At 53.8% G+C, this 16,489-nt stretch overlaps 4 protein-coding genes across 4 annotated transcripts; 1 reads left to right on the top strand and 3 right to left on the bottom strand.

Annotated features, from left to right (window-relative positions):
• Positions 1-1,233: 1,233 nt before the first annotated feature.
• On the bottom strand, positions 1,234-2,071 carry BDZ83DRAFT_629848 (acyl-CoA N-acyltransferase). The gene has a single exon (XM_060508784.1). It carries the CDS (start codon positions 1,936-1,938, stop codon positions 1,369-1,371), a length of 570 nt encoding a protein of 189 aa, XP_060362265.1. The 5' UTR covers positions 1,939-2,071; the 3' UTR covers positions 1,234-1,368.
• A 2,467-nt stretch (positions 2,072-4,538) lies between these two features.
• BDZ83DRAFT_654132 (quinone oxidoreductase) lies at positions 4,539-5,480 on the top strand (the record flags this gene model as incomplete). Its single annotated transcript, XM_060510697.1, has 1 exon — positions 4,539-5,480. The coding sequence occupies one exon, from the start codon at positions 4,539-4,541 to the stop codon at positions 5,478-5,480; it is 942 nt and encodes a 313-aa protein (XP_060362264.1).
• Positions 5,481-5,706: 226 nt separating this feature from the next.
• BDZ83DRAFT_794522 (fungal cellulose binding domain-containing protein) lies at positions 5,707-7,568 on the bottom strand (the record flags this gene model as incomplete). The annotated part of the gene is made up of 4 exons (XM_060515817.1): positions 6,968-7,568; positions 6,724-6,904; positions 6,197-6,663; positions 5,707-6,071 (listed from the first exon to the last, which is right to left on the bottom strand). Exons 1-4 carry the CDS (start codon positions 7,122-7,124, stop codon positions 5,707-5,709), a joined length of 1,170 nt encoding a protein of 389 aa, XP_060362263.1. The 5' UTR covers positions 7,125-7,568.
• A 931-nt stretch (positions 7,569-8,499) lies between these two features.
• On the bottom strand, positions 8,500-16,010 carry BDZ83DRAFT_754570 (beta-ketoacyl synthase domain-containing protein; the record flags this gene model as incomplete). The annotated part of the gene is made up of 2 exons (XM_060514490.1): positions 8,500-8,549; positions 8,612-16,010. 2 exons carry the CDS (start codon positions 16,008-16,010, stop codon positions 8,500-8,502), a joined length of 7,449 nt encoding a protein of 2,482 aa, XP_060362262.1.
• Between the last annotated feature and the right edge of the window lie 479 nt (positions 16,011-16,489).

Here is a 16,489-nt window from a genome sequence, read left to right as displayed (position 1 = left end):
CCGCCAGATACAGGAGACGAGACACGGTAGAGAATAAGTCGACCGGGTTCCTGTATTTCCCCTCATCCAGAATGAGTCATCTTGACTGGAGAAACTTCTCGACGTCGAAGCCCATCCTGAGTAAAGCCACACTTTTAGTGTCGACGCTGATGTAAAGTTGGGGGATCCGTTTTGAATACCATTAGACCATTCCATCCATTCTGGATATTCGCTCATGGGATGAAGTCCTCTGGCGCATGCCTCTTCGGCACAGGGCTCTTACAGCGATAGTGCATACAGACGCCTTCCACGAGAACTTGCTCTTGACGTGATAAAAGACCACGTGCCCAACAATCTGAGAGGCACGTACCGCAAAATGATGGCCTCAGATACCGGGGCAGATTGATCCTGTTCGATGAGTAAGTGCAAGCCGAAGCTAATTTCGCGGCCATGGTCAGGGCAGACAGTGCGTTTTATAGTGATGATCCTTTGAACGAGACCCTGATGGACAATGAGATATGGCTTGGGGAGTACAAGCGTGATATCGGCCATTATTTTCCCTGGATCAGCGATGTGTTCGAGACGACTTGCATCACCGTAATCTGCTAGCTTATATCGCAAAGACTCACATCGGCCTAGCTGGTAGGTTCTCTACAATTACTACAAAACGTCTTTCTGATGCACGCGATTAGCAAGACCTGTCCTTCATCTTGTCTACACGGACGGCTCCAGGAGTCCAGACACGGCATCACGCTCTCGCAACTGAAATCGGCAATGCTTTGTTTTTCTGTCTGCAAGACTTGGTTTTCTTAACGAAAACCCGGCAGAGTTTAGATTACTGACACGGAGAAGCCGATCACATTACCTTGGCTCGGTGGATACGAGGCTCCTAAGACTCGATGATCGCCGTCATGCTGCAGCCCTATCGTTTTTTGTGGTTTACCCAGTCTCACAGATTCTCCGTTGAACCCCCACCCCCAACACACTTAGCCCATACCAAATCAACAGCATCTGATTGGAATATTTTAATTTCATGACAGACTTTAAACGGCACTGATTAAAGGCAGGAGACAGAAGGGCGTAAAATCGAGCGTAGGGATCTGGCCTACGTAGTGATGCCGATCCCTGACATGTAGGTCAGTACAGTACCTAGTGTAGGCAAGATGTGGTTGGACTAGGGCCCTTAAACGAAACTTATAAGACACTTGTAGGGCGCGATTGACAGATCTCTCGTTGGCTTTGCCTAGGAGAAAGTCAGGAAAAAAGAGCTTCGATTAGGTACCCTATTCTTCTAAAGATAGGGTTCTGGTCATTTAAGCGATGACCAATGCAGCTCTGGCATGATCTTATCTATTAAATACACCCATAACCTGAGCAGATACGCTTGTTCTAGACTTTAGACAGCCTCTTAGACATATACAAGGCTCCATTGAGAGGGTTGTAGTAATAAGGGGATGTTTCTTGGAATCCCTCCGAAGCATAAAGTCTAACTGCAGCTTGCATCTTGGCCATGGTGTCGAGCAGAGCCTCGTCGTAACCTTGCTCCTCCGCGCGCCGCAGTACCTCATGGATCAAAAGTCTGGCCACTTGCTTGCCTCTCGCTTCCGGGTAAACGAAAAGTCGTTTGATTTCGCAGTATCGAGCGTCGGGTTGGCGGTTTAGAAGATAAGTTGGCTCGATACGCAGAGGCCGCATCGCAATGCACCCGAGGATGTTTCCGCTTGTCGAGTCTACGGCAAGAAGTAGTGCGCCGGATGGAAGTGAATATTTCCCCGGCAGATCGCTGAGCTCTTGGGTATAATTTTGGAAAGAGATATCTTCGTCCAGCCATTGCGTATACGCTTCCAAGCATTTCCTGGCAGCAGTCATATCGGTTGGGCCTGTCGCTTGTCGAAGGATGACCGACATCGGTACATCTTGGATGGCAGGATTCTGCATTATGAGTGGAGGATCTGGCATCTTTAGGTAATGAAAGACACACAATGTGACTGATGATAGATGTTGACTTCAGCAGCACTGACTCAAAGAGTTTAGCGACCCTTTTGTCCTGTCATAAAAGGCTTCTCTTCAAGATTGGACTTGTGTAAAGACGAAAAAACCGTAGTGGGCCTAGGCGCACGCATTGCCGATGTCAACCGCTAGAATAATCTAGACAGCTCTGACATTGGCTGGCGGTCCATGTTACACGAAGGCGGAATGCTGCTTGGTCTATGCGGAACGTACATGTACGCTGACCACTTTCAGTCCGAGATCGGTCCTACAGGCAGGGAATTTGCTAAGGCTTCCCAAGCGCTACGGCTCAGCTACGCAATGCGCACCTGAAGTCGTCCCAATTCTAGGATTGGATCAACTGGAGATTTCTTCCAAAAATAACGGGCGTACTGAATTCTCGGAGAGACTAGTGACTCAAATGCAACGCAATAATACGAGGCGAGTGAAACAATCGTGAACGCCATCTGGTGTGTGTTGTGGAATAAGACATTCCGGTACCTGGGTTATCGAACTTGTCGTCATCACGATAGATTATAGGCGAGTTCAGCGCATGTTATGACAAGGACCTTGACTAGCTATCTTTAGGTACTTTAGATGGCCATGATTTTAGTAGTGACTCTACAACTGACTGCAAACTACTAGCCCTCATGACATTCCCCCCCCACCCCCGTCTCGCCACCCATGATATGTATGACCATCAATTTGCAGCTATGTTTATACAAATTTCCAGGCAATTCATGAAGAACTTATTCATAAATTATACTCTATTATAGATCTCCGAGAAACAAGCTTAAAAGTCTTCTAGCCAACTATTTCCTATCGCTCACGGTCCAGTTGAAAGTGGCTCATCCAAGTAAGGATAGGAAAGCAATTCTTTTAAGGGTCCTTTCGGCGACATCGCAATAAAAAGTTTCTAACCTCTGAATGGACCCAAAAAATTCTATTGAATGAATAGATTTTGTTAAAAAAAAATGATTGAGGGCTAATCCCTCTTGTGTTTCTATAAAGATGATGCGCCTATCAGGCAGCAAACTCTAGTGAATGGGTATACTACCTTGGATAATAACTTGATAGGATGTGGGTCACTTGATTTAATCAATGAGCTCCAACTATCTCAAAATTACAATTTTTTCCAACTGGTATCTTCTTTATAATACCAAAATGACTGTAAGACTTTGCTTGAACCACCAATGTTCTAAGAAGGGCCCTGCTTGCGCCTTCAGGCCTAGATGCGACCGAAAGGTCTGCCCTATTGGCGAGTATACCAACAGCATTGGCCCAGAAGACCAGCTTCAAGATTCAACTCAGCAATTGAAGAGAGCACAGAGGTTACATGTAATTCTATTATACGAGATGGTCCGAGACCTCTTCGCTCTACGGCCGAGCTAGTACCATAACCCGTTCGCCATGTGGGACGAACAATTTGGCCTCAGAATAGACCCATGGAGGACGACAAAGGCCACACATTCAAGTGTCAGGCACTATAGATATTGCCAATGAGATCTTCATGAGCTCGGCCGAAGCGTTCGGACGTCGGTAGAGTCAGCGTGATGGAGATGGAAAGACGGAGCCCAGAGCCACCCGGTCGGCTGTGAGACAGTACCGAGATCTACGCTTATGTTGTCAACAACGCCCGCGTCTCGGGCCCGGCCGCGCTGCGAGAAAAAAGATCTCTACTTAGTATTGCCCCTACTCGAGGATGACTTGGGCCTTGAAGCCCTCCAAGATGGCGAAAAGATCACTCAAAACCTTCATAGTCTTACGGCTACCTTGCATTAGGCTTCTAAAAATACTTCAAAACATATAAGAAGCAAGCAATCCGTGGAAGGAAGAGGCGTTTTCAGTGGCCCGGCTACGTCAGTTGATGCCGTTGAGGGTGCAGGTAAACTCGCGTTCCGTACGGACCGGAGGATCCATTGACCTCCGGAAGGCCGACGGACTTTTCGCTTGCAGTGCCGGCGTTCCGAATGACACACAACTTTTTGCAACCCGCTCCGCACGGCTTACGCAGTCCGGTTAGTGTTTCTCTAGTCAACCAGTCAAGCCAGTACCGCCCGCCCATTCAGCCCTACACAAAAGCTTGTCGCGCGGGAAAGAAAGCTTGAGGCCATTTTTTGCCACCGAGACGCGAGATGAACTCGTTAGTCTGAACCCGTTGGCTGGAAGGCATGGTCATCGGCCGCGCGCGGCTTACTCTCTAATGCCGAGCGCGGCGCAGCGAGCGAGACGAGGGGTAGTTTTGGCTTGCTTACTACGCAAAAGACTGCATGCTCAGCGTCTCGCAGTGACGCCGCCGCTAAATATCTAAGTGTGTAAGACGGATACCTGAGTAGGACTATGTATGTCGAGATAACTTACCGGTCCTGGAATGTTAGACGATGCGGCTGGTCACAATGTTTGCCTGGCTTTCTTTGTTCAACTGTCGAACAGTATATAACTGTCTCGGTCCCAGACATCGTCTCAACTTTCCTAAACCTTCAAGTCATTATTTGAGCAGCGTATTTCCATTTTCATCATCTTCAACAAACCATCTCAGAGGTCAAGCCCATCAATCACGCCTAAACACAATGCACGCAGCCCTCGTCAACACCTGGGGCTCACCCCCAACCTACACAACCGTTCCGGACCTCCCAGAACCATCCCCAACACAAATTCGCCTTCGCGTCCTCGCAACAGGCGTCCACCGCCTCGTCCTCTCACGCGCCTCGGGAAAACACTACACCGCCTCCACCCTCCCTCACCTTCCCGGCGCAGACGGCGTAGGCGAGGACCCGACTACCGGCCAGCGCTACTTCTTCGCCGCCCTCGCGGCAGGCACCTTTGCGGAATTCGTCAACGTCGAGCGAGCCGCTGCATCACCGCTTCCAGAGGGCGCGGACGCTGCTGTCGTCGCTGCTTACATGAATCCCGTCATGAGTAGCTGGATGGCGCTGTCTGCGCGCGCGACGCCACAGCAGAAGGGCTTCTCTGTCGCGATTTTGGGGGTGACGAGTGCCAGCGGGCGGGTGGCTGTTGACGTTGCTCGTGCTAAGGGTGCGGGACGCATTGTTGGTATCGCGAGAAATGCTGCTGCCTTGGAAGAGATTCCGATCGACGAGCGCATCGTACTCAATGGTGAGGAGACGGACTGGTCGAAGCTGGGCGAGGTGGACGTTATATTGGATTACGTCTACGGCAATCCTGTGGTGGAAATGCTCAAGGCACTGCCCAAGTCGGAGAGAGAGGTGCAGTATGTACATATTGGCTCCGTGTCTGGCGACGGGGACATTTCTCTCCCTGGGGCCATCTTGCGAGGGAAGAGGGTTGCCCTCCGTGGTGCTGGGCCGGGCAGCTGGCTCATGAGGGAGTACGCGAATGAGCTTGGTGGAATGGTTGGTGTGGCTTCTGGGTTGAAGGGCAAGGAAGTCAAGGTGATTGCGATGAAGGATGTTGAGAAGGGATGGAGCGAGGCAGGACTGGGCAAGACGCGTGTTGTGTTTGTGAGCGATGATCTTGTGAAGTCGTCTTGATCCTTGATGGACTATGAGTAGCGGGGTGGGCACAAAGATACCTTATCATATTGTCAAATTGAGATGGATCTCTCACTATGTTAGCTAGAGTATTCAATACGCGTCACAAATCAAGACAGTTTTCATCGCTTTTGGTGCAGCTTAGATTGACTATCTAGACAACTTATTTTTGTGCCAGCTAGATACCTAAAGCCAAGCCCAATCATGCTGCAACTTTCGTCAGAACTCAAACACGAAAAGCCTTCGGATCGGGCAACTCACAAGTAAACCACGGTGCACCAACGGCAGCCGCAACAGCTTGCGCCACGAGCTTCTGAATCTGCACGCCAGGGTGGTAGTCGTTGAACCACAAGCAACTAACACCATCGGCATTGTAGCACGTGGCGTCGGGAGCGCCGTAGGCGGTCGGGTTGTTAATGGCCTTGTCGAACGCGGGCGTGGTATCGACGACCCAAGACGTGATGCCGGAGTTCTTGGCCTTGAAGGCGGCGAGGTTGCTGGTGATGAGATCATTGTACTGCTTGATGGCAGCGGCGAGCTGGGCGTTGGAGTCGGCGCCGTTGGCGAGCATGAGGGGGGTCTTTTGGGTTGCTGTATAGATGATGTTATCAGTTTGATGTGCGGTCTCTGCGAGGGATGCTTTTGGTGACCAGCCAGCGTCGAACTTCTGGCAGTTGTTCCAAATGAAACGGACAGAGAAACGAGGATAAACTCACGCGGAACACCAAGCAACACAAACTTCCTCACACCAGCATCATACAAAATTTGCAACTGATCAAAATACCGTCCCAAAACCTGAACCAACAATGCCTCCCGATTCGAAAGCCAAAACGCGTTTCCCACATCATTAACACCCATCCACACGCCGACGAGGGTATTATCCGCCGTCCACGGCGCCCAGCTCGGCTTGGACGCCAGGCTGCGCGAGAACTCGGCCACCTGGTCGATGAAGCTGAGCACCGTGGTGGCGTAGGGCGCGATGAGGCTCGCATCCGTGGTGGCGCCGCCGTAGGCTAGGTTGTAGGAGTAGGTCAGGGAGGCGTTGAACTGGGTGACCATGAAGCCGACCCAGTCGAGGCCGCCTGAGGCGGTCCAGCCGGGCAGGTCTGGGTTGCCGAGGGGGTTTTGGGGGTTGGGTTTTGTGGAGTTGATGTTGAAACCTGTTTGGGAGTAGGAGTCTCCGCTATTTGTCTTGGTGAGCGTCATTTCTTTTGCTTCGGAATATGTATACGGTATGACTTACAAGGTGATAAAGTACTTTGGCCCGGAAGGAGACGGAACGGAGGTGGCCGTTGACGTCGGGGCGCGGGATGAAGAGGTGGAGCGGACGGAGGAGGTGGTGGTCACGGCGCGGGTAGTTGAGGCCGGGACGCTGGTGGCTTTGGTGGAAGAGACAGCCGGCGCCGTTCCAGGAACACATTGGTCTACCGCCAGTCAACTTTGGATATCCAACATCCGTTTCCTCTTCCAATCCATGGTTTACTTACAGTACCAAGCATTCTGGGAGGAGCAATACGCTCCAGAAGCGCAGCTAGTCGAGCCCGTCCATCCTGTACCGCCGCACTGTCCCCAAACGGGAGCTTGCGCGTTGGCGGTGAGGGCCAGGCCAACAGCGACGAGGACGGATGCCGTGATGCGAGCCATTGTTGTGGATTGGGATTCCAGAGGGAACAGACCAACACAGCACAGCCAAGGACCCAAGGGCGGGTGATAAGGCAGGTCGTCTTTATATAGGTAGATACGAATTTGCCTCCCTCTTCCTTGATTGCTACATCAACCCATCCCGCTTTCAGCGTCTCTGGTGGGAACCTCCATCCGTGAACCCAGTCCAAACCGGGAAGTTGGTCGAGCGGTGCTTCCGAAGCCACGAGCTCTCAAAGACTCGTTTAAACCTGAGGGAGTTCCCTACAGTCATTGGCGGGAAAAGGATCGACGGTATCTAGGGGACCCCTCCCCTCCGTGGTTCGTGCGGAGATTCATCTCGTACCTGGGAAGAAACGGCAAGCTCGCAGGACCCAGGTCCGCGGTTCGCTCTGGTAAACAACCGAACCATACGAGCAAACTGTTGAACATTGAACAAAGGAGGGGAAGAAAGCTTGAGAAGCACACTTGACAAGATGAAAGTGGATCATGGTGGGCCGGTAGGCCGGGTGGTAGCGTGGTTGTTGATGCGGGGACGCGGAGGGAGGGCATCCCCGACCCCAAAGAGGCAACGGGTGGGTTCCACATTGGATGTCACGGCCGGATGAGCGGGATCTCCTTGGACGTTGGATTTTGGACGGTCGTTTTGTCAGGTGTCTAGCCCGAACGGTTAATTTGCCAATCTGTGGGTTCAGAAAGCTTAAGAGTTTTGTGGGATGAGATGTTTTGATCCTTGATTCACCTTGGTGGGCAATTCACGGTCCGTTTCTTGACATTCATTACTTGCTCAACTACGGATGATGCGTGAAGGCTGCCCGACTCATGGAGAGTATGAAGACTTCATCATAGCGAGATAGAAAAGATCACGACTTCATAATGGGAACCACTATTGTCAAGAATGCAATCATTCAAGTGACTCTAACAGACAGCTATAGATATTCGTAGGGACAGTGGTATATCTCAAAAGCCAAAAAACCAAATCAAACATGAAGCAAAAACAAACGACTTGACGTGGCAAGTCACCGACCAAATTCCAGTAGATCCCAACCCCAAAAGCTTTTTCCCATCCAACATCGAGAAAGCCTTCCTTCCAGCCCAATACACCAAATCATACAAACAAATACAAAAAGATATCATAGCTAAACATACTTGACAAAGAAACACACAATTCTTTTCCCAACCGCATCATCAAATCCATCCACCCATCGAACCCCAAGCTGGCATGTATAGAAAAGCAAACGCAAAACCAAATAAAAAGCAGCGCAGACATGATGGTATATAACATATTCCCAGAGGAAGTCTCGTAAGAAGATTGGACAGCCCTTCTTAGTTCCCCTCTCGCTCTCGGGTCTAGCCCGTAGAGTCTGACATCGGCATTTTAAGCCTTGTTCTTCTCCTTGATGTAGCCATCGGCGACTTCAAGACACACTAGAATCATAAAGTCAGTCTTCGTTCAACAGAGGATAAGCAGAAAGGAAGGGAGAACTTACACTTTGCAACACTCGCGCTGCCCAGGATCTTCATCACGGAAACGTCCCGCTCAATCACCTTCCAAAACCACCCCCTCACCTCCACAGCAACAAGCGAGTCCATGCCCAGCTCGCCGACGCTGTGCTCTCCCTTGACACTGCCCTCTCCCTGTCCGAGTACAACCTCGAGGTACCGCGCGAAACCCTCAGTAAGCACGGTCGCGACCTCTTCGGCTCCGCCCTCGACAGCCTTGATCTTCTCCTTGAGACTCTGCTTGCCCTGGCCCTCGCCCTCGGCACCCTCGTCGTCATCCTCAAATGTGAAGTGCGAGAAGCGTGGGTCGATCTGCCAGTGCAGTTTGTCCTCGCGGTTGGCGTTGTACCGGCTGAGACCAGTCGTGATATCGTAGATCTGGCCGTCGAGGGGGCGGCCGGCAACGATAGCCTCGAGGAACATGTGGTGGATATCGCGCTCCGAGATGGGTGGGTAGCCGTCCTTCTCGAGGAACGCGTAGATGTCGGTGCGCTCACGATGGAGAAGGCCAAGGCCGTAGATGACGCCAATGTTGAGCACTGACCCTGCCAGGCCGCGGATGCGACGGTTGGCGGCGAGACCGTTCATATACATGTTGGCTGCGGCGTAGTTGGATTGTCCGCCGTGACCACCAGGTGCCGCAAATGACGAGGTCATGATGAAGAACTCCATGTCAGCCTCGCAGAAGATCTCGTCGAGGTTGCTCGAGCCAACAGTCTTGGGACGCATAACCCTGTTCCAGGTCTCGACATCCATCTGCGCAAACACGCGGTCGTCAAGAACCATGGCACCGTTGATGACACCAGCAACAGGCGGCATCTCCTGCGCCAGCCTCTGCTTGAACGCACGCACGCTCTCGATGCTGGTGACGTCGAGCCTCTCGATGCGTACCTCGCACCCCTTGGCGCTGAGGTCGTCGATCCACTGGGGCTGCATGTTGGGGTTGCGGCTGGCGAGGACGATGTGGCGCGCGCCGTGCTCGAAGAAGAGGTTGCACAGACTCTGGCCCATGTCGCGCGTCAGGCCGACGAGGACGTAGGTCTTGTACGGGCGGAGGAGCTGGGTGCCAAAGAGGGGCTTGGCGATGTGCTGCACCTCGCGCTCGGCGCGCCAGTCGAGGATCTGGAAGGGCTTGCTGCTGCCGGTGTGGTCGAGGAGTTGGGGGACGGAGATGGAGTCCAGAGCAGGGAAGCCGATGCGGCCGTTCATGCTTCTGACATTGGTGATTGCCTTTCCGATGGCCGTCTCCCAGAGGTGCTCGATGTCCATGGAGTCACCGAGGGCAACAACATGCTCCGAGGTCAGGAGGGAGAAGCGAGAGTGGTACTCGCAGTTCTCGGGAAGGCAGTCAAGAATCGTCTCGGAGAGCTCGCTACCCTCGGGAAGGAAGTCGATGACGGAAGCACCATCGGCAGGGAAGAGTGCCTTGAGTTCGCGGTTGCTGGCGTAAGGGTGGATGTAGCGCTGGCCAAAGGATTTGCGCTTCGATCCGTTGGTGGTGCAAGCAATGACATTCGCACCCTTTGCCTCAAAGACCTCTTTCATGCACTCCAAGAGAGCGGCGTCGGGCTCCAGGAGAAGCACAGTCTGCTCCATCATATCTTCGGCGACGGACAAGGCCACAAGATATCTGAGGACGAGACCCAGGAGGAGCTTAGGCTCAATATTGCTACTGCTGAGCTGGAAGACGCAAGAGTTGGGAACGGTGACGTAGGACGAGTTGGACTTGGTCATGGCAAGGCATAGCTCGCCGGATGTGACCTCCTTTCCAATGCAGACATGAGAGGCGTACTTGAGTCCAAAGTTGATGACCTCGACTGAGCTGTACTTAACTTGGATAACGCTCTGATCGGGAATCGCCACGGCGTCATCAATGTCGGTCTCCTCAACAATGTTGGCATTGTAGACGGCAGAGCCATCGCCAGACTGGGCAGAGACAACCTCGACGCATTGCTTGAGAGTGTTGACCTCATCAGCCACAAGTCGGCGAGGGCAGTTGACGCGGTCGTTGCCCTCCTTCCAGGGAAGAAGACGAGGAATGAGCCTCTTGCCATGCTCCATAAAGATCTCACTCTCGTGAGACCAGAGCAACTTGCCATCCTGGGCAGCGCTGCGCAGCGCCTTCATGCTGAGACGAAGGAAGGTCTCGGCGACGAGGTCGCCCGAGTCACGACGGGAGTCGAGGTCCAGCATCTGGAGCTTCAGACTGGGAATTTCAGCAAGCATGGAGCGACAGAAGCCGAAAGTCGCCGCGTGCTCAGGGTTGCCAGCGCGCGAGTTCATGGTGACCCAGAGGACTACCTTCTCAGGTGCCATCAGGGCACGGAAAAGATCAAGACGCTCGGGTGTCATGGAGCTCATCATGGGCTCATCCAAATCAGCAAGGAAGATGACGGAACTGATCTCGTTGAAGATGGCAGGTTGAAGAGAGTCCAAGTCGGCGATGATGTCGATGCTGCTGCACAAGGGGTCCAGTTTTTGGTGCACCTCGGCAGACAGGTCGGCCGTGTTCTCCTGGGCACCGATGATGAGAGTGTGGCCCATGACCTTGGGAACGGAGCTGTTGAGGGGGCTAAGAGCAGCCTGCTTAATATCCGACTCAGCCTGTCTGACGATAAGGGAGAAGTCGGGAGCGAAGAATTGCTCGGCGTTCTTGGAGACGCGCGCAAAGCCGCACTCATCGAGAAGGTCGGGCCACTCGGGAGGAGTAAGCGGCAAATCAGCCTGTCTCCTCACGCCAAAGGCGCGACGAAGTCTGTCACGAAGAGGGCTCATGGACTCGTGAATGAGGATGAGGAAACCACCAGGCTTCATGAGGCCCTGAACCTGCTTGAGCTTGGAACGCTGCTCAGCACCCTTGACAATCGACGTTGTCAGGACGACCATGTCAAACGGCTGGAGAGACGAGTTGTCTTCCTTGTCAAGGACCTTGGTGTGCTCAGTATCAATCTTCTTCTTGGTCGCGTCAGACGAGATCCTCGCCAGTAGATCCGGCTCATTCTCGTTGCCCAGCGTGTAGGAAACGAACGAGCCCTTGAAGCCATCAATGACATGCTTTGTGAGCGCCGTCTCGGGGTCGGTCAAACCGAGCACCCGCATGCGAGGGTATCGGTGAGCGAGCTGGGAGACAACACGGCTGACATGGGAGCGGAAGCGATGAAGCTGCTTAGCCTCCTGGATGATGGTCGAGAGCATCGCAGGGAGGACATCGGGGATATTCTCACCGAGCAGCCGGATGAAGCTGAGGGCGTGCTGGAAGGGAGACTGCAGGATGTAGGCATCCAGTGTCTCGGCAGTGTCCTGCTGCCAGGGGCTGGGGGTAGCCTCGGATGATCTAGCCTTGGGAGGCGACATGGGTGTGGCTGGCGGGGTGAAGAAAACAGGTGAAGACGAGAGGTCCTTGAGCGAATCATCGTGGATGTAGAAGCGCGCGACTCTCTCACAGGCCTCGAGCAAGATACGCTCGGTAGCAACGTCCTCTTGGCTCAAGTCGGCAGCAATGATCTCATGCTCAGGATCCAGATCACACACTGTGGTGAGATAGAGTTCCTTGTCATCCTCAGGCTTGGAGTTGGCAAATGAAGCGACCATGAGGCCCTCAACCTGGATCTCCATCTCGCCGTCGGGGTTGTAGATGCTCATGTCACCAACAAACTTGGTCGTCGCGGTCTTAGTGCGAGGAATCTCCTGGGTGATGACCGAATCGACAACCAGTGATGCGTTGTCGGAGGGCTTACCATCACAGAGCGCGAGGTTGAAACGAATCTTCTCGATGCTCCTGGGGAGGAAAGAAGTCCAGAGAGACTTGTCACCGGGCGACGCCACAGCGGCAAAAACGGAGTGGAAGCAGCTGTCCAGAGTGGCAGGGCTGACTCCGAGTCCAGTAGTGTCGGTGTTGTGGAACTTCTGGAGCGTAGCTGAGCAAAAGTTGTATCTGCGATCAATGCTCTGCAGAGCGCGGAAGGGACCGGTGTAATCCAGACCGATGTCCAACATCATCTGATAGAAGGAGTCGGTGTCGGCAGGAAGCGTCTCAGCCATAGAGGGGTCGCGTGTGGGAAGGGCATCTTCAGACGGCTCGCCGAGGTAAATGCGCAGGTTGCCGGTGAAGTTCTTCTGCATGGGAGTGACACCATCGGCGTAGCATGACGTGATGGTGAAGACACCCTCGATAATCTTGCCAGCCAGGCGGCCCTTCGTCGAAGGAGGCGCGATGCTTAACGAGACCAAGATCTCAACACCATATGTGTTGGCCTCCAGGGAGATACCGCTCATGAACTCAAGATCAGTGAGCTCGACAACTGAAGCCTCGCGACCATTGAGAACAGCCTTTGCAGCATCAAGTGCAAGCACGCAGTAGGCAGAGGCAGGAAGCAGGGCCTGGCCCTGGAATTTGTGGTGCTGGATCCAAGGGACGGTCTCGAGCTTGAGGATGTTGCGCCATCTGAGCTCAAACTCCGTATCGTCACGAGTACGAACACCAAGAAGCTCGTGGGGTCCCTTCTCGCGGAACTGGTACTGTTGGGCTATGCGGGACGCGCGGAAGTGCATCTGGCTGTGGTCCCATGGGTAGGAAGGCAGCTCAATCCTCGAAGACGAGAGACTAGGCTGAGAAGACTGAGCGACAAGAAGCTTCCAGTCGATGGCGTCGGTGCCGAAGTAGTTCCAGGTGAAGCCCAGGAACTCGGCAAAGGCGTGTCTGTCATCCTTCTTGCGGTCAAGCAGACCGGCATACGACAGAGCGCCACCAGTAGCAGCTTTGACGGTCTGCTGGACGGGACCCTTGAGCGCAGGGTGAGGGCCGACCTCGACGGCACTGGCGAAGGGGCCTTGGGAGCTGAGAGCAAGATCAATTGCCTCGTAGAAAGAGACAGCCTTGACCATGTTGTCCTTCCAGTAAGGGCCCTTGAGCTCCTCAATGCTTGGCTCTGTGCCATCAGCATACACACTGGAGATCCAGACGGTCGAGTTGCGCTGTCTTGGCTCGATGCCGCATCCAGCCAAGTCTTCCATGTACTGAGACGCCGGTGTCTCCATGTGGGCAGAGTGGTAAGCAGTGTCGACGACGAGAAGACGAGCAAACTTCTTCTCCTCGGTCAACTCAGCCTGGAGCGCCTTGACCGCGTCCACGTCTCCAGAGAGAGTGATACTGGTCGGGGCATTGCTGGCAGCGACCCAGATACGGCCCTTGATGTCATCCCGGGCGCAGAGAGCCGACGCCTCAGCGCGGGTCATACCGACAGCCATCATCATACCCTTCTGGCCATCCTTGCCGCCGGCAAGGTGAGCAGACATACCTCTGTAGTAGGAGATGAGCATGGCATCGCGGGCGCTAAGCACGCCAGCGGCATAGGCAGCGCCGATCTCCCCGGATGAGTGGCCGACAACAGTGTGAAAAGAGATATTGATGCTGCTGAGGAGGTCGATGAGAGCAATCTGCACTGCAGTGCAGAGAGGCTGGGAGAGAGCGGCAATGTTGATGCGGGAAGCATCCTCCTGGTGGATGAGCTCCTCAACGAGGGACCACATGGGAGGGTGGGGGCAGGCCTTGAGAACCTTCTCGAGGTTCTCAATAGTGTTTCTGTAGACGCTGCTGGAGTGGAAGAGCTTGCGACCCATGCCGGACCACTGCGCTCCTTGACCAGTGAAAATACCGAGGATCTTGACTTCGCCGCCGTCAAGCTTGGCGCGAACACCAAGCTCAAGGTTGGAAGAGGAGCCGGCCTTGGAGAGAAGGCTGTCGAGGGCGGCAATGACTCCATCGCGGGAGTCCGCACTAATAGCTGTGCGGTAGGTCAGGGCCGAACGGTGGGCGTACAGGTTGTAAGCGACCTCGTCGGCCGACTTATCAGTCAACACCATGAAGTCGCGGAGGGCCTGGGCCACGGCAACAAGAGACTTCTGTGACTTGGCAGAGATGACTAGAGGGAGACCGACAGCCGGGGCTTCGGCGTCATAGGGAGTGGTGGTGGTGAGTGAGTTGACTGGTGCCTCCAGTGCCGGAGCGAAGTGCTTCGCGACTTCATCGTGGATGCTCGGCTCGTACCTCTCAAGGATGGCATGAGAGTTGGTGCCGCCGAAGCCGAAGGAGTTAACGCTTCCTCGGAGTGGCTGACCAGTCGGGGCCTGGGGCCAAGGGACGACATCGACAGGGATGCGGAGGTGTCCGTAGAACGGCTTCACGCTAGGGTTGAGGGTATTGAGATGCAGGTTGGGTGGAATGCAGTTGTTGATCATGGAGTGTGCCACCTTAAGTAGACCGGCTAGGCCCGCGGCGCCTTCCGTGTGGCCGATGACCGTCTTGATGGATCCGACTACAAGCTTCGTATCGTCACTCTCGGCAGTAGTCTTGGCCTCGTTGCCGAAGAATGCCGTTGAAATGGCCTCAGCCTCCCTGGGATCTCCGGCTTGGGTGCCAGTTCCGTGGGCCTCGAAGTATTGGGGCCTATCGGCGGGATCTTGTGAGTCCAGACCGGATCTACGGTATGTGTCCCGAATCAACTCGGCTTGAGCCAGGGGGCTGGGCATGGTGATACCCTGAGTGCGTCCGTCCGAATTCACACCAGTTTCTCTTACGATGCTGATGATGGAGTCACCGTCTCTCAAAGCCTGAGACAGTGGCTTGATGAACAGAGCCGCGAAGCCTTCACCGCGGGCGTACCCATCTGCACTCACGTCCCACATCTTCGATGTGCCTGTAGGGCTGAGCATGTGCAGACTGGCCTCGCTGATGAATTGCTCGGGGGTGATCATCAAGTTGGCACCGGCCACACAGGCCATCTCGCACTCACCGGACCGGAGACTCAATACGGCCTGGTGTAGAGCGACGAGACTTGATGAGCATGCTGTATCAATGGTCATGGAGGGACCGCGGAAGTTGAAGAAGTATGAGATTCTGTTGGAGAGAATAGCTCTTGAGTTGCCGGTAGCGAAGTACTGATTCGATGTAATGTCGTCTCTTTGGCATAATGAGTCGTAGTCTGCTGTCATGAGCCCGGCGTATACGGCAACCTTCTTGCCAGCGTATTTCTCGAGTGTGTATCCGGCCGATTCCAAGGCTTCGTAGACGACTTCGAGGATAATGCGTTGTTGAGGATCGATGGCCTCAGCTTCCTTTGGTGTAATGTTGAAGAATCCGGCATCCCATACACGGTGGTCTTCCTCGAGGAAGTAACCTTGTGTTGCGTTGGTTGCTCCATGGTACTCGCCGTCTGGATGGTAGAAACCTTGGGCGTTAAACCGATTGCTCGGGACCTCTTGTGATAATTGTCTGGGGTTGGTGAGAAGATCCCAGAGTTTTGTTGGTGATGTTACGTCGCCAGCGAATCGACAACCTGTGCCAACAATGGCGATAGGCTCTGATTGGGGTTTCTTGTAGGTAGACATTGCTGTCAGGGGTATTTCTAGGATAATTAGGTATTATGGGGGGTTTGGAGAGAGAAAAGAGAAGAGTATAAAACTTCGTGTAAGTTGTCGACACGTGGGCAGAATTGTGCGATGCGTGAGGTTGGAGGTAAGAGGTATAACAATAGAGAAGAATGGGAAGGGCTGTGGTGATCGAAAGGAAAGACATCATACTGGACGGTGCGATATGAAGGGATATATAGACAATCACTTGATGGCAGCAACAATATCAAACCTCGCGATGGTTCCTCCCTGGCGGACAGTGTCGATTACATGACGCCTGTGCCCCCATGTCAAAAAAGTAAGGGGGCAAACCGCCTTACTCCGCCTAGACCCAAGCACCCAGAAACCCAAGACCCAAGATCCCAGATCCCCCACGGTACGGGGGTGTGCTGAAGAGGAACTGGGGGGATGAGGGAAGGGGAGGGGCGTAGGGGGCGTGTGGAAGTGTGGGATGAGTT

The sequence above is a fragment of the Colletotrichum acutatum genome, assembly GCF_030867785.1.
Source record: "Colletotrichum acutatum strain CBS 112980 chromosome Unknown BDZ83scaffold_83, whole genome shotgun sequence".
Classification (NCBI taxonomy): Eukaryota; Fungi; Ascomycota; class Sordariomycetes; order Glomerellales; family Glomerellaceae; genus Colletotrichum; species Colletotrichum acutatum.
The sequence above is the reverse complement of the archived record's forward strand: the minus strand, read 5'-3'. Positions and strand labels throughout refer to the sequence as shown.